The 26,908-nt window shown below is 44.7% G+C and overlaps 3 protein-coding genes across 6 annotated transcripts in view; 2 read left to right on the top strand and 1 right to left on the bottom strand.

The window, feature by feature from the left end:
* LOC144698472 (uncharacterized) overlaps positions 1–12,826 on the bottom strand; it is a gene marked incomplete at its 5' end in the record, with an annotated part of 39,250 nt that extends 26,424 nt beyond the window's left edge. Inside the window, one exon of the mRNA XM_078570413.1 lies at positions 12,069–12,826. Within this exon, the coding sequence (XP_078426539.1) occupies positions 12,069–12,826 (758 nt within the window). The remainder of the gene's footprint in view (positions 1–12,068) is intronic.
* Positions 1–26,908, top strand: part of LOC144697491 (uncharacterized) — a 1,380,819-nt gene that overhangs the window by 1,021,093 nt on the left and 332,818 nt on the right. The window contains exon 1 of one of the 3 annotated variants that reach the window (XM_078569493.1): positions 25,277–25,309. The exons of the other annotated variants lie outside the window; for them this stretch is intronic. The gene's annotated coding sequence lies outside the window, so the exon portion shown is untranslated. Of the gene's footprint in view, positions 1–25,276; positions 25,310–26,908 lie in introns of those variants that run through there. 3 annotated transcript variants of the gene reach the window in all.
* Positions 3,982–7,054, top strand: LOC144697519 (uncharacterized). Of its 2 annotated transcripts, none has more exons than XM_078569545.1 (2): positions 3,982–4,561; positions 6,108–7,054. In XM_078569545.1, exon 2 carries the CDS (start codon positions 6,214–6,216, stop codon positions 6,913–6,915), a length of 702 nt encoding a protein of 233 aa, XP_078425671.1. In that variant the 5' UTR covers positions 3,982–4,561; positions 6,108–6,213; the 3' UTR covers positions 6,916–7,054. The 2 variants fall into 2 exon arrangements, with proteins under 2 accessions (XP_078425671.1, XP_078425673.1); XM_078569547.1 differs by having other exon boundaries at positions 3,990–4,139; positions 6,108–7,048.

Here is a 26,908-nt window from a genome sequence, read left to right as displayed (position 1 = left end):
AATGTCTGCCTTGTAAGTTTCAAGGGAGCCTCAGTGATTAGGTTAGTGTCTTTTTCTTTGAAAGCAGCACGTTTTTTAGAAAATTAAAGCGCCCAGCACAGGGCTTGAACCCACAACTCAGAACCCAGGCTGTACCGATGGAGCTAGCCAGGCACATGTGATAGAAATGCTCCATATACCAACATACATGGAGACAACTGTTGCTTTCCACCTGATACTTCAGCTTGCTCTGAATTTCAGGTAATCGACCTACAAAAGCCCCAAGGTTGCAATGCATTCCTCTCAATCATCAATAACATTATTCACATCTTCCACTTCTTAGCTGCACCTCCTTCCAAAACATTGCAAACTCCTCTTGCATCTTTCATCCTGATATTTTCCTCTGTAACACTTTAATGTGAAGCTGCACAACTAATGTGAATCAAGTTTCTGATGATAAAAATGTGTTCACCCCCTCGGGAAACTGAACCACATTGACACATACAGAGGAACACACACACAGACATATACACCGAGAGTGACAGAGGGCACAGGTTTCTCTCTAAGGAGAGACAAGCACACAGAAAGCAAGCACGATACCAAGTTTTGTTCCAGTTCCAACTGCAGGTTTCATGAATGTTTTCGTGAACGAACAGAAACAGGAAAACTCCCGAGTTTCTGGATGGATTCTATTCAATTTAGCCGATAATTAACTCTGTAGACACAGAGTTAAAACTAGGAATAATGAGAAGCGGGAAACCCCAATGGATTTGGACTCCATCGCCATAACCACTCGGCCACATGACTGGCCTTGTGGACGGGGTAATATTGTTGGTATAAAATTACAGATGGCGACAGCAGAGGAGGAGGACATTCGGCCCATCGTGCTTATGGAAGAGGAATTCAGCTAATTCGACAACCCCGCCTTTTCTCCATTTTATATTTGTATTGTCTCTCCTCGTTCTCCTTGTTAAAATGAAACACTGCACACACCTGCTTTAACTGTGAGCTGGCACCTCTTCAACCAATGGGAGCTCTGAAACTAGAAGTGTAATACAGTGCTTTAGACCGCTCGGCCACGCTACCAAGCTCAGGCTGCTACTTCCCATCGCCTTGACTGTTATTGCTACTGAGATAGAACAGAAGCAAATCAGCAGCAATACATCATAAGGCCCTGCAAGCCTCCCCCGTCACTTAAGATTATGACGGATCCCCAGCCCCAACAGCCCTTCATTCTCTTAGAGTCCAAAAATCAGAATTTTTGGATAAATGCAAAGTAATGCAGATGCTGGAAATATGAGATAAAAACAGGATATTCTGGAAAAGCCCAACAGGTCTGGCAGCATCTTTGGAGAGAGATAACGCTTCTAGTCTGTATGACCCTTCTTCAGAGATAAACAGGATTTTGGGGTCTCCTTTTTTCTTCCATTGATCGGACAGTTAATTCTGTAGGCATCTGGTTGAAATCAGCAATAATGAGAACCACAGTCGGTAATATTTGAACCTACCTGAGGAGACCGCAATGGAATTTAAAACCCTCCATGTAACCATTCAGCCACGATGATTGACCAAAGGCTTAACACTTTCCAGTTAATCATAACAAAATCATTCACAGCTTCCCCTTCTTAGCTACACCTCCTTCCAAGCATCGAAATTTGTTTCTGGATTTAATATTTACCTGCTTTGTGTCCTCATTTTGAAATCAGATTCGCTTCAATATCCAACACAAATTGAATTGCAAACCGGATGGATAATCAGTGGAAAACAAGTCACTCGGTAACACAAATCTCGTGGTGTTCATTTTCAGATTCACAACAGTCAAATTTTCAATAAAATTATGGAATTTTACACTGAAAATATTCAGAAAGTAAAGGTGACTTTTATTTGTGACTCACTCACTCGGGTATTCTGTAAATGCTGCTCGGAGGTTTAATGACCAGGATATAATCTACCTGCATTTTCCCGAGCCTGTGCTCTTTGTATTGGGAGATTTGGCCCGGCTTGGAGTATCATGTGCCTCAGAGATGGGCAGAGACTGCTTGCTGAAGTGACCCGCTGACTGAAGCTGCAGTCACTGCTTTCTACTGGCAGCAGGTGATTGGAGAGTGTGGGGCAAAATCCTGCTGCTTGTCCCTGTCTCACTCACTATGGAGCTGAGGAAGAGAGAATAATTGGTGTTCTGATGAAGAGTCATACAGACTCGAAACGTTAACTCTGTCTTCGTCTCCATAGATGCTGTCAGACCTGCTGAGTTTTTCCAGCTATTTTTGTTTTTGTTTCAGATTTCCAGCATCTGCAGTATTTTGTGTTTATATTAGAATAACTTATGTGTTTGTTTTAATCGAATAATTTGATAGATTTCTAATGATTTAGATGAAGATACTTAGTGGATCCAAATCTTTTCTCATTATATTTGACAGAAAAGTTAACTTTAAAAAAAACTGTTCAAATTGGAACTCACCAGATAACAGTGGATCTGGCAATGTTGTGGGGATATTATCTCGCAGCTCAAGTACCCACTGACAACACAGGACTCTGTGACAATGAATGCTAATAGGGAGAAAATAGTATAAGGCGCATCCCTAAATTGTGTCAAACCACCAACCTTTTAGTTAGCAGGGAAACGTACTGACCAATTCCACCACAGAGAATGATATAAGCTCAAACTGCAAGGTATCCCAACCGGGGTGTCAGTGAATAAAATCTTCAAATTGCCACTACCCAAATGAGATTTGTTCTCTATCAGTTTCACTATTCCAAAATAAGGTTTGGGGCATTCATTGTGGATACATGGAAACCGTCTGATCTCACCCACTGCAGACACATCCATGTCACCGGGAATCAGCTCTCCCACAATTGATGCTATCTCCCTTCGAGCCTTTTGGTGTTTTGTCTGTTACCAAGTATTCTGAATGTCCTGAACCCAATATTAGATTTGAATTCCTGATGTGCAGTAACGAGAATCCTTTCAATGTCTCAGATCAGTTAATTTCACTGATAACATCAGAGTCAATGTTCCAGCGTCTTAAAGAAGGGAAAGGTCCCTTGATTGCCTCTGGTCAGTTGGACAGTTCACACTTCATTCTTCTCTGATTTTATTCCTGAAAGGATATTTTCTTTTTCTTTTTGAGCTCCCTGGACACATCTGGCGGCATAATTGGATTGAGAGGCATAATTAACAGTTCAGATGCAGTGCACCTCTGATGAAAGATTACAGACCTGAAATGAAAACTATGTTTCTCTCTCCACAAGCCTGCTGAGTATTCCAGCATTTTCTGTTTTTATTTCAGATATCCAGCACCTGCAGTATTTTGCGTTTCTTTAACTGATTAGTGCTAAGAATGTGGAACCAATTCCCAAAAGGGTTTGAGATGCATGCCTGAGCTGAAAATGTGTAGGTAAACTCATACTGTAAACAGATCATTCACCGCCTGGAATTAGAAAGGGATTCATTCTATCATCCCATTTACAGACACAGCAACACAGTCTCACCAGTGCGAGCCCATTCAAATACTTCACATGTGCAAAGGGGTTTATTTGGTTTTCCCACCTGTTAACACTCCCACTTAAAAAGTTCAAAGCATTTGATCCAGAATCAGAGCATTACTACTGGCAAGACACGGTTTAAATGTTCCATATATGGGGGTAAAAGAGTCACTAGCTCACCCCATCTTCTGAGACTCCACTGAGTTCAGGTCTAACTGTAGGGGTTTGTTCTGCTGTTCATTACATCCAGGAGAGAATGATGGTGAATGCCAGAGCAATTTGGTCGCTGCATCAATTTATTCAAGAATTTTATATCTTGGCCCTACGGCACATCGGTATTCTGATTACAGGACATAGGTTTCTGTTCTACATTGTCGCATTTCAATGGCGGTGTGGTCATCCAGCATTCATTGCGGGACAGAAGGTGCCCTATCCTCATTACTAGCAACTCACTGCGCATGCGCATTGCGGAACGTGCATGGAGCATGCGCATTGCAGTGTCTTTCAAGAGCATGCGCAGTGTTGGTCTGTGACTGAAGCTGCTCAGAGCGGGTGAGAGAATGTCGAATGGAGTAAACAACAGTTAGTGGGTGTGTGAGGAGGAATGGAGCTAGCGGAGTGGGCAGGGAGGCTTCATAAGGACACAGTGCAGGCCGCAGACCCAAAATAACGAGGTACCGGTCTTGCGTTTGCAGAGAACGGGCCGAAAAAGCTCTGGATTTCTCCCTTCGCTAGGCCCGAGGTAACGGCCGCCATCTTTATAGGGGGCAATGTGCAGCAGGGCGCATGCGCGGCCATCCTGGTCCAGGTAGCAGGAGGAGAGAATGTTGTGACTTTCTATCCTGGACTGACAGGGATGGATTTTGGAAACTTCTTTTACAGGGCGTTAGAAGAGGAGGATTTACACACAGCAAACTCAAACCCAGAGAAATGTTTGCCTGTTATGATATAGGTCTGGTAAATTTCTTTTACAAGATATTAGAATGGGAGGACTTACGGACAGAAACTCAAATCAAGAATCACATAAAAATCTGACAGGGTCACTCGATTCCTCAGGACCTGAATATCATCGGCCTTTGAATGCGGAAGGAATAAGGTTTGTTTGTTTTATATATGGCATGAGATTTTGAACATCTGAGTGACTGGGAATAGAGAGAAAGAGACCATGGAGGGATTTGTAACTAAGGATGTGAATTTGAAAATTGAGGTGTTGCTTCACCGGGAGCCTGTGTAGGTCAATGAGCAGAGTGCTGATGGAGGGAAGAGACATGGTGTGAGTAAGATTTATTTAGATTTGATTTAGAGGTGCTCAAAATCATGAGGGGTCAGGAGTAGATAGGGACAAACTGTCCTCATTGGTGGAAGAATCGAGATTAAAGGTAATTGAAAAAAGAATCAGTGGAGACATGAGGAGAAACTTTTCCACGCAGTAAGTGGCTAAGATCTGGAATGAGCTGCCTGAGAGTGTGGTGGAGACAGCTTCAATTGAGGCATTCAAGTGGAAATTGGATTTTTATCTGAAAAGGAAGAATGTGCAGGGTTATGGGGAGAAGGTGGGGGAATGGCACGAAGTGAATTGCTCATTTGGAGAACTGGTACAGACAGGACATGCTGAATGGCCTCCTTCTGTGCTGTAACAATTCTGTGTTACAGACAGTGAAGTTTTGAATGGTCTCAGGTTTATGGAGGTTGAATGTGGGAGGCCGGACAGGAAAGTGTCAGTATAGTCATGTCTAGAGGGAACAAAGGAATGGATGAAAGTTTCAGAAATGGTTGAGCTGAGGCAGAGGCAAAGCCGGGCGATGTTACTGAGCTGGATCCACCCGATCACAGACCTTCCCTTTTGTTTTTCCCCCACAATCCCCCTTCCACTGACTCAAAACTGATCACATTTCTATCTTTCCGCAGTTCTGAGGAAGGGTCATCACAAACTGAAACTTTAACTCTCGTTCTCTCCACAGATACTGCGTAACCTGCTGAGTATGTCCAACATTTTTTGTTTTTATTACTGAGGTGATAGGCGGTTTTGGTGATAATGTGGATATGTGGTTGGAAGCTTATTTCACCATGATTGTGAACAGTCTGTTTCAGTCTCAGACATTTGCCAGGGAGAGGGATGGAGTCGGTGACTAGGGAGTGGAGTTTGGAGTGGGGACTGAAGACAATGGCTTCAGTCTTCCAATATTTAAATGGAGGAAATTTCTCTTCATCCAGTACTGGATGTCAGACAAGTCAGGATGGTTTGTGACTTGGTGGGGAACTTGGAGGCGATGGTGTTCACATACACCTGCTAACCTGGTCCTTCCAGGTGGTGGAGGTTGAGGGTCTGGGAGATTCTGCCAAAGCTCTTGTGGAGTTGTAGATATATAAAATCCCTCCCCTTCAACTCCCACCACTTTGTCACTCTTTCCACAGAGGCCAGAGTCTTGTGTAGGTCCAGACTGGGTGGCAGGTTTGCTTCCCTGAAGGACATTAGTGAACCAGTTGGGTTTTTACAACAATCCACCAGCTTTCATGGTCACTTTTTCCTAGTGCCGGCCCCACAAATTACCAGATTCATTCAGCTCAATTTCACAACCTGCCTTTGTGTTTTTGTGGGTTCTCTCTCACTCCCTTTTTTCTGTTTTAAATCAATATCCCAGGGTATTAGGAGAGGATTTGTAAACAAGAAACTCAAACCAAACATCACATCAGGATCTGACAGAGCCGCCCAGTTTATCGTAACCTGAATATCATCGGATTTTGAACATGGAAGGAAAAAGCACCGTTCACAGTGGGGAGAAACCGTACACGTGTTCTGTGTGTGGACGAGGCTTCAACCAATCATCTGGCCTGTCAGAACATAAATACAGTCACGACGGGGAGAAACCGTGGAAATGTGGGGATTGTGGGAAAAGATTCATTTCCCCATCAAAGCTGGAAACTCATCGACGCAGTCACACTGGGGAGAGGCCGTTCACCTGCTCCGAGTGTGGGAAGGGATTCACTCAGTCATCTAACCTGCTGAACCACCAGCGAGTTCACGCTGGGGAGAGACCGTTCACCTGCTCCGAGTGTGGGAAGGGATGCACTCAGTTATCCCACCTGATGACGCACCAGAGAGTTCACGCTGATAAGAGACTGTTCAGATGCTCTGACTTAGAGACTGGTTTCAGGTGTTCAGCGGACCTCACGATACACCAGCATGTCCATAACACGGAGAGACCGTTCACATGCTCCGTGTGTGGGGGGCGATTCTCTCAGTCATCCGCCCTGCTGAGACACATGCGAGTTCACACTGGGGAGAGGCCGTTCACCTGCTCTGTGTGTGGGAAGGGATTCACTCAGTCCGCCAACCTGCAGACACACCAGCGAATTCACACTGGAGAGAGGCCGTTCACCTGCTCCGAGTGTGGGAAAGGATTCACTCAGTCTGTCAACTTGTTGACACACCAGCGAGTTCACAAGTAAATAAAGTAATGGGATTTTACTCTTAATTACTGGGCTCAGCCATGTTCATTGGGGTCTGTTTCTGCTGATGTTAATAAACTCCAGCCCAGTTATAGGTGTTACTATTCTGGATAAAAGTCAAATAAATCAGCTTTGTGTTAAATACAATGTTTTGAATCTTTTTACTGTCTCTAACACATTAGTTCCAGTTGAAGTTCTCTCCCTCTCCCCTCCATCCTCACCTCTAGCAACAAGCGTGAGGAGCTCATGGAGCTTCTTCAATTGAAGATTGAAACAATCCGATCAGCTGCTTCTGCTGCTTCCCTCCCTTCCACTAGCCCACTGGGACAAACTGTCTCTAAAGTCTTGTCAGTGTCTCAGGTGAGAATACAATGGATTTGTTTCACAAAGTCTATTAATCTGATTTTAAACAATTTTGGTATTCACTGGACCAGACTCTGTAAGGTTACGATGTGATTTTTCCCAAGGCTCTTTATCAGGGATCCAGAAGGTTTCGTAGTTAGAACAGTTTGTTTGAAAGTGCACTTTCTCACAATAATTGAACTTAACAAGTTTCAAATCAAAACGCAATCTTTCTCATGTGATTATTGATTCTGTAATTATAACTCAATCAAGGCTTATGACTTGTATGATCATTTGTTTCATGACTGATTATTACCTTAATGCAGTAATTTGATTAACAGGTGGTTAACACAGAATATGAAATGGTTTCATTAGCCATGTGTCAATATCAAAAAGGCTTCCTTGACCTTGTTAGTTGTTCCAGTGGATGCAATATAACAATGGTCATGTCAAACTAAAATCTACCCACCCAGACCTACTTACCCATATAAGAAAATACAAATAAAGAAACAGACATGAATGGAGTTAAAAGATTAGCCAGCTTTCCTTTCACCTGTATCCATCCTGTGGATAATTCACACTCAGGATTATTTCTCCCTTGCTTCCAATTGTCCCCACCCAAATCCTTTTACTTTAATACACTAATTTAATACTTTAAAATACACTTGTATCAAATGACTGGGCTGAGGTCTGCCTTGGATAAAAACGAGGATGACTTGTCACCACAGAATCATAGAAGTTTACAGCACACAGGGGGCCATTCAGCCCATCATGTCTGTACCGGCCAAAAATGAGCTATCCAGTCTAATCCCACTTTTCAGCTCTCAGTCCATAGTCCTGTAGGTTATAGTTCTCTTACATTTCAGTTACTCTCACAGACATTTGAAAGATTTTAGTCCAGGACTCTCAGATTACCAAAAGAGGAGTCTAAGTCCTCGGTGATTTTAAAACATTTTATTAAGAAGCAGCAGTTTAGATATGATGCATAAGCTAAACAGGCGGAGAAGACATACAAGCCATTACAGGTGTGAATGGTTTACCGGCCCCAGATCAGGGGGATGCTGATCTCCGTGACTGGAGGTAGCAATCTCCTCGGAATGGTTTACTGGTCCCAGGATCAGGGGGATGCTGATCTCCGTGACTGGAGGTGGCAATCTCCTCGGAATGGTTTACTGGTCCCGGAACAGGGGGATGCTGATCTCCATGGCTGGAGGTGGCAATCTCCTCGGAATGGTTTACTGGTCCCAGGTCAGGGGGATGCTGATCTCCGTGACTGGAGGTGGCAATCTCCTCGGAATGGTTTACTGGTCCCGGAACAGGGGGATGCTGATCTCCATGGCTGGAGGTGACAATCTCCTCAGAATGGTTTACTGGTCCCAGGACCAGGGGGATGCTGATCTCCGTGACTGGAGGTGGCAATCTCCTCGGAATGGTTTACTGGTCCCGGAACAGGGGGATACTGATCTCCATGGCTGGAGGTGGCAATCTCCTTGGAATGGTTTACTGGTCCCAGGTCAGGGGGATGCTGATCTCCGTGACTGGAGGTGGCAATCTCCTCGGAATGGCTTACTGGTCCCGGATCGGACAAGCAAACGGTGAAGCTGACCTGCACGGATGGATGTGGCAGTTTTGTCTTTTCTCAGTCTTCTTGAGTTGGGCGAACTGTTAGGCTGAAGCCAGTGTGGATCACTTTGAGAAGCTCTTTTCTGTCTGGACTGATTTTCCCTCTTGACAGCCTGTTTATGTACCTTATTTCTGGGGACCTAATGTCAGTCACTTACTCAATTGTCCATTAGCAAGGGACAGAAATTCGAGGTAGTTCCTCCCATTTCCATCAGAAGCCCATGAAGTCATTTTGTGGCTCATCACTTGCTGGGACATCCTGTTCACCCTTTACTCCATATGGGTCACGAGATCATGTTTGCCTTGTTTCAGGTTCTGTCCTAGAGACATGTCCTTGGCAGAGAAACAGGCCTGTCCTGTGTTTGTCAACCCAGGAAGCTTTCTTGATAAGAGAGAAAGAAAGGGAGAGAGAAAGAGAGAAGGAGCTGTTCCTGTAATATTCAATAGATTTCTGCAGCTTTTATGAGGTTATTAGACAGCGATTTCTTACCAATCTCCCCAGCTTGAGAAGGGAAAATCCTTATTGATTTCTCACAACTGATTTCTGACCATCCTCACTATTTCTAAGCTATGAGCTTGTTTTCCTAATTTCTTGATGATAAACAGTAGATGACATACGAAAGGTACCAGAACGATCAGAATCAGCAACACAAACCATTGAGTTGCCACCAAGAATAAATGTCAAAACTTTTGCACTAAAATGTGATAACTACCGACTTAGAATCATCCTCCCCACCTACTGATCATCTCACACAATTGTAAATTATTGGCATGTGGCAAATACTTCTGGTTCAAATAAAAGTTCATGCATGGACTTTAAAGACTCTCCAGCTCTCTCGTTTACCTGCATCCACCTTGTGGATATTTTCTAACTGATTCTGGACCTTCTTCACCTTAATTTGTCCTTTCTGAACCTATTTAGAAATCCTGTTGAGGATATACTCATAATCCCCACCACCCTGTTGTGGTGTACACAAATGATTTGGATTTAAACATAGGGGGTACAATCAAGAAGTTTGCAGATGACATAAAAATTGGTAGGGTGGTAAATAATGAGGAGGATAGCCATAAACTGCAGGTGGCTATCAATGGACTGGTCAGGTGGGCAGAGCAGTGGCAAATGGAATTCAACACAGAAAAGTGTGAGGCAATGCAGTTGAGGAGGGCTAACAAGGCAAGGGATTACCTTGTTAGGAATGGTTGGACCCTGGAAAGTACTGAAGATCAGAGGGACCTTGGTGTGCATATCCATAGATACCTGAAGGTAGCAGGGAAGGTAGATAAGGTGGTTAAGAAGGCATATGGGATACTTGCCTTTATTAGCCGAGGTGTAGAATACAAGAGCAGGGAGCTTATGCTGGAACTGTATAAAATGCTGGTTAGGCCACAACTGGAGTACTGTGCGCAGTTCTGGTCACCACATTATAGGAAGGATGTGATTGCACTGGAGAGGGTGCAGAGGAGATTTGCCAGAATGCTGCCTGGGCTGGAGGGTCTGAGCTATGAGGAAAGATTGGATAGGCTGGGGTTGCTTTCCTTGGAGCAGCGAAGGTTGAGAGGGGACCTGATAGAGATGTATAAGATTATGAGGGGCATGGATAGGGTGGAAAGGAAGGCGCTTTTTCCATTAGTAGAGGGGTCAATAACCAGGGGGCATAGATTTAAGCTAAGAGGTGGGAGGCTAAGAGCAGAGTTGAGGAGAATTTTTTTCACCCAGCAGGTGGTAGGAGTCTGGAACTCACTGCCTGAAAGGGTGGTTGAGTCAGAAACTCTCAACATTTAAGAAGTATTTAGATATTCACTTGCATTGCCATAGCCTCCAGGGCTATGGGCCAAGTGCTGGAAAAAAATGGGATTAGTGGAGTCAACTCGTTATTGACCAGCATGAACACAATGGGCCGAATGGCCTCCTTCTGTACTGTAAACACCTATCAGTCTATGAGTCACATTCTTCTCCAAACTCCAGGATCTCTCTCACCCCTGGTCCACCTGTTTTCTCTGTCAGACTATCTATCAGTCGCTCCCTGTAATGTGTCAGTGCCATTGTGTACTCCTGGCTTCATTTAGGAACTTCTCCATTCACATTTAACTAAGACTGTTGCTTCTCAAGCCTATGATCCTGATCACTGTGATCCCACTCCTAACACCACTTGTAAGATTTCGGTTCGGGAGTCACAAGTTTCCCGAAAGAGAATGGAGCTCAGAAATGATTTTAAAGTAGTTTATTGAGAAGCAACAGTTTAAGTATGACGCATAAGCTAAATAGAGAGGAAAAACACAAGACCTGTGACAGGCAAGAACGGTTTACCAGGACAAATGGAAGGATGACGGAGAGTGTGCTGGTCTCCGTAGTTGGTGGTGACAGTCTCCTCTGAACAGTTAACTGGTGTGAGTCAAAGTGTGGGTGTTGGGCTGAAGCCAGTGTAGATCATTTCAATATCTCTGTGCTCTCGAGAGCCTGTTTTAACCTTTACAGAGACAGTAAGTTTATGTATGGGTCATGAGATCCAATCTCATCAGGCTTAGAAATGTCTTGTTTCAGGGCCTGTGCTAGAGACATGTCCTTGGCAGAGATAACAGGCCTGTCCTGTGTTTGTCAGCCAGCAAGCTGCTATAGAGGCTTTCTTCATAAGAGAGAGAGAGTGAGTTGTTTTGGTGATATACAATAAATCTCTCAACATTTTATAAGGCTATTGGACATGACTTCTTACAGTCCATGGATTGAACTTGTCTCCGTTCCCGTGCCGAGAGGATTTCTGTACCAGGCAGGAGGGGTAACATTCGGGAACTCTCGATTCCCCACCAATTCCCATTCCCCTTCTTTCTGGTGGATAATGGAGGTGTCACTGTGAGTAATGTGCAAGTCAGTAAGAATTGTCAGCAAGGATTAATCAGCACTTTCTAATTGGAGATGTTAATCAGTGGAACATCTCAGACACCGAATTGTAGAGTTCATACCAAAGATTAATTCTGGATTGAAGTAAAAGTTCAGAATCTTGTTGGAAACTAATTTCTGATGACAGCTCCTGAACTGTGGGGAAAGATCAGAGACAGCGGTTCAAGGGACACTGTAGTCCCAAGAACATAATCAGCTACAGATCCAGAATATTAAACTCCAGCCCAGTTACAGGGATTGTTAACATCAGCAGAAACAAACCCCAACTGTTAGAATGAACATGATTCAGTACTGGATGTGATTAACAGCAGTAATTACAGCAGAGTCCGACTCCTGCTGCCACTTGTGAACTCGCTTGTGTTTCAGCAGGTGGGATGACTGAGTGAATCCCTTCCCACAGTCGGAGCAGGTGAACGGCCTCTCTCCAGTGTGAACTCGCTGGTGTACAGTGAGTTGGGATGAAGACCTGAATCTCTTTCCACAGGAAGTACAGCTGAACGGCCTCTCTTCAGTGTGAATTTGCTGGTGCTTCAGCAGGTCAGAGGATCTAGTGAACCCTTTCCCACATACAGGGCAGGTGAATGGCCTCTCCCCATTGTGAACTCGCTGGTGTGTTCGCAGGTGGGATGACTGAGTGAATCCCTTCCCACACTCAGAACAGGTGAATGGCCTCTCCCCGGTGTGAATCCGCTGGTGCGTTCGCAGGTGGAATGACAGAGTGAATCCCTTCCCACACTCGGAGCAGGTGAACAACCGCTCTCCAGTGTGAATCCGCTGGTGTGTCAGCAGGTCAGATGACTGAGTGAATCCCTTCCCACATTCAGAGCAGGTGAACAATATCTCTCCAGTGTGAAACCGTTGGTGTGTCAGCAGGTAGGCTGACTGAGTGAATGCCTTCCCACACTCGGAGCAGGTGAACGGCCTCTCCCCAGTGTGAATGCGCCGATGTTTTTCCAGCTGGGATGGGTAACTGAATCCTTTCCCACAGTCCTCACATTTCCATGGTTTCTCCAGGGTGCAAGTGTCTCTGTGCCTCTCCAGGTTTGATGATCAGTATTCAACAGGAAGTACAGCTGAACGGCCTCTCTTCAGTGTGAATGATCAGGATTCACCTCGTCCACACAGAGAACCCGTGTACAGTTTCTCCCTTCAGTGAATAGTGTGATTTGTTTTTTTCTGGCTGTGTAGCTGGTTAAAGCTCTTTCCACAGTCAGTGCACTGGAAACACTCTCACTCGGATGTGTGTGTGTCTCGGTGCTTTTCCAGTCACACTGATGTCACACAGACAGAACAGACAAATATTTCTCCATCCACATTCAAAGGCTGATGATATTCAGGTCCTGATGAATCAAGTGACCCTGTCAGATCTTGATGTGTGTTTGATCTGAGTTTTCTGTCAGCAAATCCTCCCCTTCCAATTTTCTGTGAAAGTAGTTTACAAAAGTCATCATTGTAAGAACAGGATAGAAACTTAGAACAGACAATTCCAGTTTCTCTGGAACATTTTTCCTCTCTTGTTCCCCCAAAACTGCAAATCCCCATCCCACATACTCTCCCTCCTCCCTGTCCTGAAATCCAAGTAAAGTGTTTGGATAACTCTGTGTCTTTTAAACAAATTCGTACAGCTAGAGATAACAATATGTTATCTCCCATATTCTACCCTCCAAAAGCTTGAAGCCATCCCAAAGTCTGGTGTCCGTGTCTTAAATCGCAGCAAGTCCTGTTCCCCTACCAGCCCTTTGCTCCCTGATGTGTATTGGCTCCTAGACAAGCAATGTCTTGATTTCAAAATCCCCATCCTTGTTTCCAAATCCCTCCATGGCCTCGTCCCTCACTACCTCCACAATCTCCCTGTCGCTTGCCATTTTAACACTCCACTCTGCTCTCTTGCCCACATGTCTGTCCTTGGCTCGCTGCATTGTTCCAGTGAAGCTCAACGCAAACTGGAGGAACAGCACCTCATCTTCCGACTAGGCACTTTACAGCCTTCCGGACTGAATATTGAGTTCAACAACTTTAGATCTTGAACTCCCTCCTCCATCCCCACCCCCTTTCCGTTTCTTCCCCCTCCCTTTTGTTTTTTATAATATATGATTTATATATAATTTTCTATATAATTTATATAGATTTTTCTTTTCCCACCTATTTCCATTATTTTTAGATCTATACCTTTTATGTCATTTTAGTCTTATTTCACCCCACCCCCACTAGAGCTATCTGTACCTTGCGTGTCCTGCTATCCATTCTTAATTAGCACATTCTTTTAGATAATATCACCACCTTCAACACCTCTTTGTTCTTTTGTCTGTGACATCTTTTGGTTATCTGCTCCTATCACTGCTTGCTTGTCCCTACAACCACACCCCCCCCCCACCTTAAACCAGCTTATATTTCACCCCTCTCCTATTTTTACTTAGTTCTGTTGAAGGGTCATGAGGACTCGAAACGTCAACTCTTTTCTTCTCCGCCGATGCTGCCTGACCTGCTGAGTTTTTCCAGGTATTTCTGTTTTTGTTTTGGATTTCCAGCATCCACAGTTTTTTGTTTTTATCAATAATTTTCTCTCCTGGTCACTGGGACCCTGAAGCCCCGCCCACCCTATGTTGCTTCGCCAAGGTGGCTGCGTATGAAGCAAAAAGCCCCGGCCAGGCAAATTCGGGTGCTGCAGCTTCTTATTGGGTGTTTGCGGCCTCCAGCGGGTGTTTCTGAATCCCCCCCTTCCTTCCCAGAGATCTAAGTCCTCATTGATTTGAGCCCAAAGTGTAACCTCTCATTTATTGCAAAAGCAGAAAATGTTGGAAAAACTCAACAGGTCGAACAGCATCTGTGGGTTGTCCTCCTTCCTCCATCTGGAGAGGTGTCAGCTGTCGCTCAGTTCATAGCACCCTCGCCTTTGAATCAGAGGGTTGTGGGTTCATGTCCCACTCCCGGAAACCAAGAGCTGTGATTGTACTCGAAAGAGTTGCAATCTGTGACTGTTGATAACTCGAAAGAGTTTCCTCCATCTGGACCAAGAGGACGTGAGGGTGCGACTGGAGGACTGAGAAGGGCGGCTGGTCCTCAAACCAATCAGAGTGAATGAGGGGGCGGATCTTAGCCCTGCTCGCTCTGATTGGCTCCTTGGCCCAGGATAGATGCGCATGCGCCCTGCCGCACACTGCCTCCTATAAAGATGGCGGCCGTTAACCCGGGTCTCTGATCGGGAGAAGGCCCACAGCTAGGGCCCCGAGCGGGAGTGCTGGCTCCATGTTCGGGGTTCAGGGCCTACGCTGGGTGCTTATGAAGCATCCCACTTGTCCATTGCATCCGTCGATTCCTTTTCAACAGCCAATAAACTTACCGGATGCAGAGAGGAACAAACAAGCAACTCAGCATCGCCAACACCCACACTGCGCATGCTCTGGAAATTGTGCTGCACTGCGCATGCTTCAAACAGAGGAACGAACTGCACATGCGCACTGGTCCCCTGTGATGTGGAATGGGGACGTCCTCCATTGATAGGAATGCTGGGAACAAGACCTCCAGGTTCTGCAGATGTTGTTCATCTTCATCATTTACAACATTCAGGACAGTCAGCAGGGATCATTGGAGGGAATAAACACAGTGTCGTGGGAAAGGAAATTCAGTGTCAGGTTTTGGGCGCTGGGGCTTGTAACTGAAGGTTTGAGAACTGAAATAATCTGGAGTAAGAAAGGAGAAAACCACAACAAACTGAATAATCAGTAAGAGGACATCAATTAGTCTCTTATCAAAGGGAAATCAGAAATTCATCACAGCGTGTGTGAAACAAAACTGATTTATGACATGATATCCAGAATTTTAAACTCTAGCCCAGTTAGATAGAGATTATTAAAATCAGCAGCAATAACAACTTGTTTTTATATAGCACCTTTAACAGCTAAACATCCCAAGGGGCTTCACAGGAGTGTTATCAAACAAACCTCAATACCAAGACACAAAAGGAGGTATTAGGACAGGTGGAAAAACACTGGGTCAAAGAGGCAGGTTTTAAGGAGCCCTTTAAAGGAGAGAAGAGAAAGTTAGAAAGGTGGAGATGGTTAGGGAGGAAATCCAGAGCTTTGCACCCAGGCAGCTGAATGCACATACAGCACTGGTGGAATGATGAAAATCGGGGATGCGTAAGGGTCCGGAATTGGAGGAGTGGGAAGATCTCGGAGGGATGTTGGGCTGGAGGTGGTTACAGAGAGAGGCAGAGGTGAGACCATGGAGAGATTTGAAAAACAATCTGTGAATTGTAAAATTGATGCATTGCCAGACCAGGAACCAATGATCAGTGAGTACAGGGCTAATGGGTGAAGGCACTAACTTTGAGTTAGGATACAGGCAGCAGTGTATTTCTAGCAGCTGGAATATGAGAGGAACGTTAGGAGAACTTTGGAATAGTTGGGTCTAGAGGGAGAAAAGGCAGGAATGAGGGTTTCAGCAGAAAATTGGCTGAAACAGGAGAAGAGACGGGAGATGTCACAGAGGTGGAAGTAGGCGGCCTTGGTGATGGACCGGATATGGGTCAGAAAATCAGCTCAGGGTGCAACTGACACTGAGGTGATGAATAGTTTGGTTCAGGCTCAGACAGAGGCCAGGATAACAACAGAATCCAACCAATGCAGTCAGATGTGAACTCACTGGGTTGTCAGAAGGTTGAATGACTGAGTGAATCCCTTCCCACACTCAGTGCAGTGAATGGTTTCTCTCCAGTGGGAGTGAGTTGGTACAGATGTTTAGAGCTTTAAAAACTCTTCACACAGTGAGAACAATTAAAAGGTCTCTTATCAGAGTGAACGACTCGATGGAGAGTGGCTGGATGCACGTGGATCCTTTCCCCCATATGGAGCTGATGAATGACATTCCCCTGGTGCAAACTCATCTGTGTTTCTGGCGACTGGATATCTGACTGAATCTCTTCCCACACATATAATAAGTTTTACAGTTTCACCTCGTTCACACTCGCTGGTGTTTATGGAAACTGGATGATTCAGTGAATCTTTTCCCACACACGGTGCAGGTGAACAGCCTCTCCCTATGTGACTGCACCAATGAGTTTCCAGCTGGGATGGAGAACTGAATCCCTTCTCACAGGCCCCACGTTTCCACGGTTTCTCCCTGTTGCGTGTGTCATTATGTCTCTCCAGGTTGGACAATCAGTTGAAGCTTCATATAGGATTAGCTTTACACAGGATATACAGACAGAAACATGTCATTCGCCCCAACCAGTCCATGCTGGCATATGTTCACTCGAACCTCCTCCCACCTTTCCACTTCGAACTCAATCACTGTAATCCAATATTTCCTTCTCTCTCATATACTTATCAAGCCCCCGATAAAAACATCTACAGTAATCACTTCAGCCAATCCCTGTGGTTGCACATTTCACGTTCTTAACACTTTTAAGTGAAGAAGTTTCTTCTGAATTCCCTATTTGATTTCATGGTGACTATCTCATATTGATGGCCTCTAGTTATGTTCCTCCCCAGAAGAGGAAACATTCTCTCTGCATCCTCTCCATCAATTATTTGTCCATTCTGCAGTTTATTAATGTCCTCCTGTAACTTTTCCAGTTCTCCTCAGTACCGACTATCTTCCCAATTTGGTGTTATCCCCAAATTTAGAAACTGTGCATTTGATTCCAAATTGTTAATGTAAATTGTGAACAGCAGTGGTCCCAGCACCGATCCTTGTGGAACACGGCTTCCCACTTTCTGTCACTCTGAATAACTACCCTTTACTCCTAATCACAGCTTTCCGTCTTGAAGCCAGCTAGCAGTCCATTCTGCCACGTGTCCCCTGACTCCACAATCTCTGTCCTTATTCATTAGTCTATTTTGGGGCATATTATCGAAGACCATTTGAAAATCTAGATCAATTGCATCTACTGCATTACTCTCCCTGTTACCTCATAAAAACATTCAATATGGTTGGTCAGGCAAAATTTTCCCAATTAAAACAAATTCTGACTATTCATTGTTATATTTCTCATTTTTAAATGTTCTTCTACTCTCTCCTATAGTGGGGATTCTATTATTTTTCCTATCATTGATGTTAAGCTGACTGGTCCATCTTTACCTGGACATGTTCTGTCCCCCTCCTCAAATCTAGGAATTACATTTGCTATCCTCCAGCCCTGTGGCACTACACCTTCTGTGAATCAATTATCAGCAGTACTGTCTGTGCTATCTCTTCCCTACATTCTTTTAAAATATGTGGATTCAATCCATCCAGACCAATTTATCTCATTTGAGTTTTATTAGTTCATTAAACACATCCTTTCTTGACTTTAAATGCATTTATCTCATTACTCACCGCATCATTCAATGTTATGTTTCCCTGTTCACTCTCCCTGGGAAACAAGGCAAAACAATGATTGAATATTCTTGCCATCGCTCTGTCATTACCTGTGGTATTATCCTGTCTAGTCCTTTAATAGTCCAATTCACATCCTCTTTTATTGATGTGTCTGGAAAACATGTTACTGTTTTGTTTATGTTACTTGATAATTTAATTTCATTATGGAGGTGTCACTGAGTGTAATTTGCAAGTCAGTAAGAATTGTCAGCAAGGATTAATCAGCACTTTCTAATTGGAGATGTTAATCAGTGGAACCTTGCAGACATTGAATTGTAGAGTTTGTCCCAAAGATCAATTTAGGATTGAAGTAAAAGTTCATAATTTTATTGCAATCGAGTTCCTGTTGAGAGTGTGTGATTAAGAGGAAAGATCACAGATGGTGCTTTTAAAACTGCAGCTCCGAAAATCAGCAACATATCCAGTTTTAGGCGTTGTGAAAATCAGCAGAAACAAACCAAACATAGTCAGGTCATCAGTCTTGGCTCTGATTAACAGCAGCAACATCAGCAGAATACAACCCCTGCAGTCACTTGTGAACTCGCTGACGTGACAGCAGGTGTTGTGACTGAGTGAATCCCTCCCCACACACAGAGCAGGTAAAAGGTCTCTCCCCAGTGTGAATTCGCTGGTGTGCAGTGAGGTCGGAAGACTGCCTGAACCTCTTTCCACAGTAAGTGCAGCTGTATGGCTTCTCCTCAGTGTGAATTCGCTGGTGTAACATGAAGCTGGTGGAATGAGTAAATCTTCCCACAGTCGGAGCAGATGAACGGTCTCTCCCCAGTGTGAACTCGCTGGTGTGCAGTGAGGTTGGATAACTGCCCGAAGCTCTTTCCACAGTAAGTACAGCTGAATGGCTTCTCCTCAGTGTGATTTCGCTGGTGTCTCAGCAGGTTGGTTGACTTAGTAAATCCCTTCCCACACACGGAACAGGTGAATGGCTTCTCCCCAGTGTGACTGCGTCGATGAATTTCCAGCAGGCATGGGAAATTGAATCTTTTCCCACAATCCTCACATTTCCACGGTTTCTCCATGCTGCTGGTCCCCGTATGACTACGTCGATGGTATTTCAGCAGGGATGGATAATTGAATCCCTTCCCACATTCCTCACATTTCCATAGCCTTTCCCCAGTGTGAATGTGATGATGGTTTTCCAACAGGGATGGATAATTGAATCCCTTCCCACATTCCTTACATTTCCATGGCCTCTCTCCAGTGTGAGTGCGTCGGTGGATTTCCAGTATGGATGGATATCTGAATCCTTTACCACACTCCTCACATTTCCATGGTTTCTCCACAGTTTCAGCCCCAGTGTGTCTGTGGCGATGGTATTCCAGCTGGGATGGATAATTGAATCCTTTACCACAGTCCTCACATTTCCACGGTTTCTCCATGGTGCCACTGTCCCTGTGTCTGTTCAGGTTGGATGATCAGTTGAAGCCTTATCCACACACGGAATGTGTGAATGGGTGCAATATTCTTTCAGGCCATGTAACTGGTTAAAGCTCTTTCCACGGCGAGTGCACTGGAGCACTCTCACTCGGGTGTGTGTGTGCCTTGATGCTTTGTAAGGGAATAGACTCATACGAAGATCACAGCACGGAAGGAGGTAGTCACACTGAAGTTAAAATCTTTTCTCAGAGATAGAACAGGCAAACATTTCTCCTTTTACATTCAAAGGCTGATCACATTCATGTCCTGACATAAATAGCGACTCTATCAGACCTTGATGTGAATTTTATTTGAGTTTCCCGTCTGTAAGTCTGCCCTTTTAATACTCTGTGAAAGGAATTGACAAAAGTCATCATTATAAGTAGAGGACATATAATACTGGTTTATATGGAACATTTTCTTCCTCACTTGTTGCACCAAAGCTGTAAATTCCCATGCCACACACTCTCGCTCCTCCCTGTACTGAAATCCAAACCCATCACACCAGCTCCACCGTTACGTTCTTCCCCTCCCAGTTTTCTCCCTCTCTTTACTCTGTTTGGTTTTAGTTCTCCAGCCATCCACCCCCGCTCCCCCCTCGTTAACACAGAATAAAATCAATGAGTCAATCATTTTCTCTCCTGGTCACTGAGACCCTGAAGCCCCGCCCACTTGTCGCGTCACCGTGATCGCCGCGCATGCGTCCTGCTGCCCGCTGGAGCAAGATGGCGGCCGTTAACTTCGACCTACTCCCAGGTAAAAGCCCCGGAGGTGCAGACGCGGAAACTGGCGGTTTTTAATGGGGGTTTGCGGCATACAAAACTCACCCGCCGCCGCCTCTTACCGGCTGCCGAGTGACAAACAAGCTTCTCCCCAACGTCATTACTCACGCTGCGCATGTTCGGAACACTAGGGCGGCACTGCGCATGCGTTAAGATCTCCTGGTGTGTGGTTAGGTTAGGTTCTCCACCGCGGGGAATGCTGGGTAAAAGCCCCGCCATTTGAAGTCCCCATTAGCTTTTAATTTTTCGCTGTCACTGAGGCAGCGTTCAGTCACTGGGGGCGGAGCCCTCCAGAGCAAGTGCTTTGGTGACCTTTCGATGGAGGTCGGTCGTATTCACCCGCCCTCGGCTTTCTGAGTTATCGGGTTCGTCATTTAAACAATCAAGAGAGGGAAAGATCATCTATTAAATGGGAGAAAGCACTGAATATTATCTCCTCCCACTCGTTACCCATTATGCGCAAAATGAATATATTAATAGCAATAATTATTTTTATGCATTTTAAATGGTTTTCTTTTAAAAAAATTTATCATGTTTATCTAATTTTATTCCCCAGCTCAGGTTCATGCTCTCAATTTTTTTTCTTCCTCCCAGCCCCTGAACTCCATTTGACAGTGTAATATTGGCGAGAGGTAATTGATTGTTGTGGACACCAACAGGAAGGTAACTCAGAGGCTGAAGGACCAAGGGAGCAGCGAGTTCAGTAACAAATTGTGGACCTGAAGGGCTGGAACCTGCATTGAGCCATTGTGCAACCCTAATTACCAATTTGTGTATTCAACTTAAACCTGACATAGAACCATAGAACACTACAGCACAGAAAACAGGCCATTCGGCCCTTCTAGTCTGTGCCGAAATATTATTCCGCCAAGCCCATTGACCTGCACCTAGTCCATAATGCCGTTTCAGTTTCAGTCAGAAACAGATCACAGTTCTACAACAATTTCTGACAGTACGTTTCCAGTCTTCCAGACTCTAAACACAGTTGTAAAGAAACCTTCTGTTCTGTATCTAGGATCTCTGAATCATGGAAGAGCGTGGCTGGGACCCATTCCTTACATATTTCAGGTTTAACCCTCATGGGGACTTTGCTGTCAGTTAAGAGAGATGAGAGAGAACAAAGTGTTGTTTTTCTCCCGAAGTGTGACCCTGCAGGACTGTGTCCATGCTGAAGTTCTTTTTCCTGCTGTATGATCCCCCCCACAGATTGTCCTTTCTGAGCTTCAGCCAGGTGATGTTAAACACTCAGAATGGAAAGACAGAAATCGACAACAACGCGTTTCAAATGTAGCTGACTTATTTGACATTTATCCAGAATATTAAACTCCAATCCAGGTACAGGGATTATTAACATCAACAGAAGCAAACCCCAACTGTCAGAATGAACATAGTTCAGTCCTGGATGTGATTAACAGGGTCCCCATAAGCATCGAACCCCGTGAGTCACTTGTGAACTCACTGGTGTGTCAGCAGGTGAGATGATTGGGTGAATCTCTTCCCACGCACGGACCAGGTGAACAGTCTGCCCCCAGTGTGAACGCGCTGGTGGACACTAACTTTATATGGTCACCTGAACCCAGTCCCACAGTGAGAGCACCTGAACTATCTCTCGTCAATGTGAACAAGTTGATGGCACATCAGCTCAATAGAACTTTTATAACATTTCCTGCAATCCAGACATTTACAAGACCCTCCATCAGTGTGAACCCGCTGGTCTGTCAACAGGTTGAATGAATCAGTGAATCCACCCCCACACCTGGGGCAGGTGAATGACTTGTCCCTGGTGTGAACTCACTGGTGTTGCAGCAGAATGAACAATTACCTGAACCTCTTCCCGCACTGAGAGCAGATGAATGGAGTAGAACTGGAGTGAATGCACTGCTGAACCATCAGTGAATGTGGGTTTTTAAAGCTCCTGTCACAGTCTAAGCATTTAAATCCTCTCTCTCCAGTCTGAACTCACTGGTGTGTTTGGAGGCTGGATGGAGAAAGATGGAAATTCAGGGATCAGTTGCTGATGTGGAGGTGCTCCTGTGTGTAGGAATACAGTCTCCCTTGCTTAGTGGCACAGCAGAGTTTACTCTGATCTCCTGGGAACAAGAAGCAGAGTTTGGGGAGCTCTCTTGCAGACCAAGTTAACTGAGAGTAGTCAGGGAATGTCCTCAGAGATCCCGGATATTATAGGCAGAGCATTGGATCTCTTATCTGGTATCACTGATGAATGTCAAGGTGAGAAAAAAAAGCACAGTCATAGCATTAATTTGGAAATTTATTTCATTCCTCTTCTTGGTTTACAAACATACGAAATAAGAGCAGAAGTAGGCCATTCGGCCCCTGGAGCCTGCTCCACCATTCAGTAAGATCATGGCTGATCTGCTGGTGTTTCGAGTTCCACATTCACGTCTACCTCTGATAACCTTTGATTCCCTTGCCTAACAAGAATCTATCTACCTCTGCCTTAAAAATATTCAATGACCCTGCCTCCACCACCTTTGGAGTCAGAGTTCCAAAGTTACACAAACCTCAGAAAAAAAAATTCTCCTCAGCTCTGTCCTAAAAGGGCGACCCCTAATTTTAAAACTGTGCCCCTAGTTCTGGATTCAGCCATAAGAGGAAACATTCTTTCCATGTTAAGACTGTTCAGGATCTTATATACTTCAATCAAGTCACCCCTCACTCTTCTAAACTCCAGTGGAAACAAGCCCAGTCTGTCTAAAGTTTCCTCACAAGACAACCCGCTCATTCCAGGTATTAATCTAGTAAATCCCCTCTGAACCACTTCCAACACATTTTCATCATTCCTTAGATAAGGAGACCAAAACTACACACTATTTTCTAAATGTGGTCTCACCAATGCCCTGTATAACTGAAGCATAACATCCTTACTTTTATGTTCAATTTCTCTCGTAATAAAGGATAACACACCATTAGCCTTCTTAATTGCTTTCTGTACCTGAATACTAACTTTTTTTTGACTCATGTTCTAGAACACCTAGATCCCTCTGCACCTTGGAATTCTGCAGCCGTTCTCCAGTTAAGTGATACTCTATTTTTTTCTTCTTCCTGCCAGTGAACAACTTCACATTTTCCCACATTATACTCCATCTGCCAGGTTTTTGCCCACTCACACAACCTACCTATATCCATCTGCAAACTCCTTATGTCCTCTTCACAACATACTTTCCTACCTATCGTGCCCATCTATCACTCCGGCATTGGTGACCATTTTGTTATTTGCCGAGGACACAAAATCTGAAATTTCCTCCTTAAACCTCTCCACCTCAGTTTCCTCAAGATACTCCTTAAAACCTATATCTTTGACCAAGCTTTTGATCACCTGCCCTAATATCTCCTTATGTGGTTCAGTGTCAAATGTTACTTTCTAACATTTCCGTGAAGTGCCACGGAAAGTTTTATTTTGTTATAGGCCCAATATAAATACAAACTATTGTCGGTGGCTTGGACATATATCGTTGTTCTGCCTCATCAGCAAGACATTGTAACTCAAAGTGTCAAGAAGTTTGATGGAAAAGTTGTTCCCATTCTTTCATTGGAAAATTTTCAACAACATTGCTCCCTACAAATATGGCGGCTGTGCATGCATCCCCTGCACATTGCCCTCAATAAAGATGCTGGTCGTTAACCCGGGTCTGTAACTGGGAGAAAGCGGAGGCCTCACTCGTTGCAATCAAAGTCAAGCTGCCTGGTTTAAAATTTCAAACAATGCTTGGCAGTTAACTCTCAGTCACCATTAACTGGTGCATTCTCCTTGGCAACGCCTTTACCAATCAGAGTCCACTTGCCAACTAATCAGCACTCTTTTTGTATAGTATAAAGTTGTTGCTTACCCTGACATTGGTACTATTGCGATTGTCCTGATGAGTGCAAGACAAAAAGCTTTGACAAAATGTCTTTTTTCAGCAATATACTTAATGGTAGTGTTACAAAGAGTGTGCAGAGACAGGGGGAACTGGGGTTTGATGTGTACAGATGTTTGGAGGTGCCAGGATATAGTCAGAGAGCAGTTAAAATATGTGGGATCTTGGGCTTCACAGACAGATGTAATGTGTGTAAAAGCAGGGAAAATATGCTGACCCTTTATAAAGCTCTGGTTAGGTCACAACAAGAGTATAGAATCCAGTTTTGGTCTCCACGCTTCAGGAAAGATGTGAGGGCCCTTGAGAGGAAGCAGAGGAGATTTACCAGAATGGTTCAGGAAAAATGAAATTCAGTTACAAGGTTAGATTGGAGAAGCTGGAGTTGTTCTTCTTGGAGTTATGGAGTTGAGGGGAGATTTGATAGAGTTGGACAAGATTGTGACAGGTTTAGATCAGGTAGACAAAGAAAAAAGTTGTTTCCATTTGGTGATGGTACAAGGATTAGGGGGACACAGATTTAAGGTTATGGACAATAGACACAGGGCAAATGCAAGGAAGAGCGTTTTGCACAGCGAGTGGTAATAACCTGGAACTCTACCTATGAGGGGGAGTGAAGCACAGATGTTTGGTTTGAGTTTCCCATGTGTAAATCCTTCCCATTTAATTTCCTGCAAAAAGGAGATTATAAAAAAAATCCATCACTGTGAGTACAGGATAGACATTGAGACAAACATTTCTCTTGGTTTAAGTTTGTTGTGTGCAAATCCTCCCCTTCTAACCCCCTGTAAAAGGAGTTTCCAAACTCAGCTCCGGGAGTTTCTTTATCCGGGTTTGGAGTCCTACACTGGGTGCTTGTGAAACTTCCGGCTCCATTCCTCTCCTGCACTCGGCCCTTTCATCGCGGTCCTGCAGAAGCACTGCGCATGCTTCGCGCCCAGCCGGCTCCGCCCATAATTCACTCCGATTGGCTGGAGGGCCAGTCGCTCCCGCTCGGTCCTCCAGCCCCGCCCCCTATTCCTATTGGTCCGCAGCTGCCGTCAGTCATTGTGAGCTGGAGCATGCGCAGTCAGCGAAGACAGACGGTAAGAGAGATCGAGGGAGCGAGTTTAAAATGTGGGTTTTACAAAGACCTAGTGAGGATTTTCGTAGCCGAAAATAAACCCATGATCATATATAGAGCCGGTGGGTAGGTTGGCAGGCTTCATAAACTCACGGTATCGGCCGCAAGCCCTCAATAAAAGCCATCGATCCCACCTTTCACGAACTACGATGGATAACTGAGGCCTGTTCTCCGGATGTAGGCCTGAGTTATCGGCCGCCATCTTTTTAGGGGGCAACGAGCTACAGGGCGCATGCGTGGCCGCCATTTTTACAGAGGCTAAAAACCCAGAGGAATGACCTGCAGAAGGGACAATAAATCGGAGATAGAGTTTGGTGTGAAATCAATGGGTTGTTGTAAAACAGGATATCAGGGTAACAGTCAGAAACAACAACAGCTTCTATTAACATCATAAATCATCCCAGTGAGCTTCACAGGAAAATTATAAAACAAAGTGTGACACCCAGACACATAAGGACATGTTAGGACAGGTGACCAAAACCTTGGGCAAAAAGTTGTAAGGAGAGTTTTAAATAGTCGCTTGGTTGTATAGAACTTGAGGATTACTGAAAAAAGAGACATGCTGTCAAAGCTTTTTGACTTGCACTCATCAGGACAGACGCAAGAATCCCAAATTTCAAAAGGAACAACAGCATGAGAATAGGGTTCTGATTGGTTGGCCAGTCAGTTCGCATTGGTCATTGTCATGGAGAATGCACCAGGGAGCTATCATCCCCCATGCTTTAGTTTAATTCAACAAACGGTGCTATGCCTAGACATGTTCCTCCTGCCTGCAGAGGACAGGTCTTTGTGTGTGAATATGTGTAGCTTCTAGCAAGTATAAATGAGCCACATTATGAGCCCGACTGATAATCTTTAAAATTTGGTGTTGTTGCGTCTGTCCTGACGAGTGCAAGGTAAAAAAGTTTTGACAGAATGCCTCTTCTTTTGAGCAATACTCAAGTGTCTCAAAGGGGGAAAGTGTGGTAGACAGAGAGTGAAGCGTAAGGAGAGAATTTCAGAGCTTGGGGAGATGTGGGAGGAATGTGTTGGAATAGTCGAGTCTGGAGGTAACAGCGGCAGGAATGAGGGTTTCAGCAGCAGATACTCTGAGACAGGGGTGAGGTTGGGTGATATTACGGAGGTGGAAACAGTGATTTAGTGATGGCACAGATATGAGATCACAGGCTCATCTCAAGATCAAATGAAACAGCGAAGTTGTGAACAGACTGGCTTAATCACAGACAGTTTCCAGCGAGAGGGATGGAGTTGAGAGCTAGGAAATGGAGATTGGAGCAGGGACTGAGAACAGTGTCTTCAGTCTTCTCAATATTTAATTGGAGTTCATTAGTCATCAGGAGGAGAAGCAGGAACCAGAATGGACCATGAGACTGATCCCAGGTCTAACTTAGAGAGGGAGAGAAGGAAGAAAACCCTGGGAGGTTTGGAGAAACCACCTTCACAATCGATCATTAAATCTTCACACAGTAAATTTTGGACACAAGGTTCACCTCTTCTCTTCTGTATGGTCGGTCAGGGGGGGGTTTCAGGTTAATGTTTTGTCACGAGCAATGACTGAAGC

This window comes from Cetorhinus maximus, chromosome 23 (assembly GCF_964194155.1).
Source record: "Cetorhinus maximus chromosome 23, sCetMax3.hap1.1, whole genome shotgun sequence".
Lineage (NCBI taxonomy): Eukaryota > Metazoa > Chordata > Chondrichthyes > Lamniformes > Cetorhinidae > Cetorhinus > Cetorhinus maximus.
Note: the sequence above shows the minus strand (reverse complement) of the source record. Positions and strands in the feature narration are given on the sequence as shown.

What these genes read in the sequence shown, in the direction of transcription:
- LOC144697519 (XM_078569545.1), top strand. Translation starts at nt 6,214, where the DNA reads ATGGAAGGAAAAAGCACCGTTCACAGTGGGGAGAAACCGTACACGTGT.